Source organism: Choristoneura fumiferana, chromosome 22, assembly GCF_025370935.1.
Source record: "Choristoneura fumiferana chromosome 22, NRCan_CFum_1, whole genome shotgun sequence".
In the NCBI taxonomy this organism is placed as follows: Eukaryota; Metazoa; Arthropoda; class Insecta; order Lepidoptera; family Tortricidae; genus Choristoneura; species Choristoneura fumiferana.
The window spans coordinates 3,588,496-3,589,544 of record NC_133493.1 but is presented as its reverse complement, the minus strand read 5'-3'; the positions used below and the strand labels follow the sequence as shown (position 1 = coordinate 3,589,544).

General features: G+C 36.4%; 1 protein-coding gene across 1 annotated transcript in view; it reads right to left on the bottom strand.

The window, feature by feature from the left end:
* The window catches only part of LOC141440177 (ATP-binding cassette sub-family F member 3-like), a 1,936-nt gene extending 887 nt beyond the window's left edge, over nucleotides 1-1,049 (bottom strand). Inside the window, exon 1 of the mRNA XM_074104638.1 lies at nucleotides 1,043-1,049. Coding sequence (XP_073960739.1) covers nucleotides 1,043-1,049 — 7 coding nt within the window. The remainder of the gene's footprint in view (nucleotides 1-1,042) is intronic.

The following is a 1,049-nucleotide window of genomic DNA, read 5'->3' as shown; positions in this document are numbered from 1 at the left end:
ATAGTTAGTTTCTTTTACGAGTTGCAGAATGAGCCAAGTAGTGCTCGATAGAGGAATTAGGATCGCTCTTTTTAGCAGTGTTTGTGTAGCTTCCTAGCCTAGTATATGTTAAGCCTTTTAAGTTTCGATGACTTTACATAATTTTATTTTATTGAGTAGGTATTATATTATATGTATTAGTACTAAATGTCGTGAGATAAAATTATTATACCTACACTTTTGATTTCTGGTAGTTTCTTTTCTGAAATGAAAATAAAATTCAATAAAGAAAGTCTGACTTTAAAGATTATCACGCCCAACACATACGAGTATAGACACTGAACCTAGTTGGTAGGTGATTTTTACAAGCTGCTCTTTTATTTAACTTCCCTGTTTGTTATCATCATCATCAAACTCATCATCCCAGCCTATATACGTTGCTGGCACAGGCCTCCTCTCAGAACAAGAGGGTTGTTATCTTGTTGGGTAAAATCTTGCAAGTTTATTTTGATCCGCTTCCAATGGTCGGATTAGAAATAAGCTTTGATTTTTAAATATGGGTAACCTATATTAAAGTTGGACGACGATGCAAGTACAGTCAACAAAAACTACAGTCAGCAAAAAAAGCTCGTAGATATTGAAAATGTTTTTTTTAACAGAGACTTACAATACAATACAATAGCTCTTTATGGTACACCAGAAATAATAAGCGACACAGAAAACAGGTACACAGAGATAAAATTATAGGAAGCGAGAGCGATCTCTTCCAGGCAACCGCTTTTACAGACAGAAGGAAGGACTAGTTTACAGCAGGTGGTGCATTACACAGACTTAGGTACATTAGATAGACTTACTTTCGTTTCTTTATCCACGTAACCTCTAAATTATTTTCGATAAGGCACTTTCGGTCACTGAACCCCGATTTCCGTTTTGTGGTTTCATTACACAAACGCACTGAACCTTGAGCAGCGTGTCAATCCAGAGGGACTTTAAAAAGGGAGCTCGGAACAAACGGTAATCCGAAACTTATACAGGGTGGAATGAATGAGCCCTTGAAAAATACCTGACAT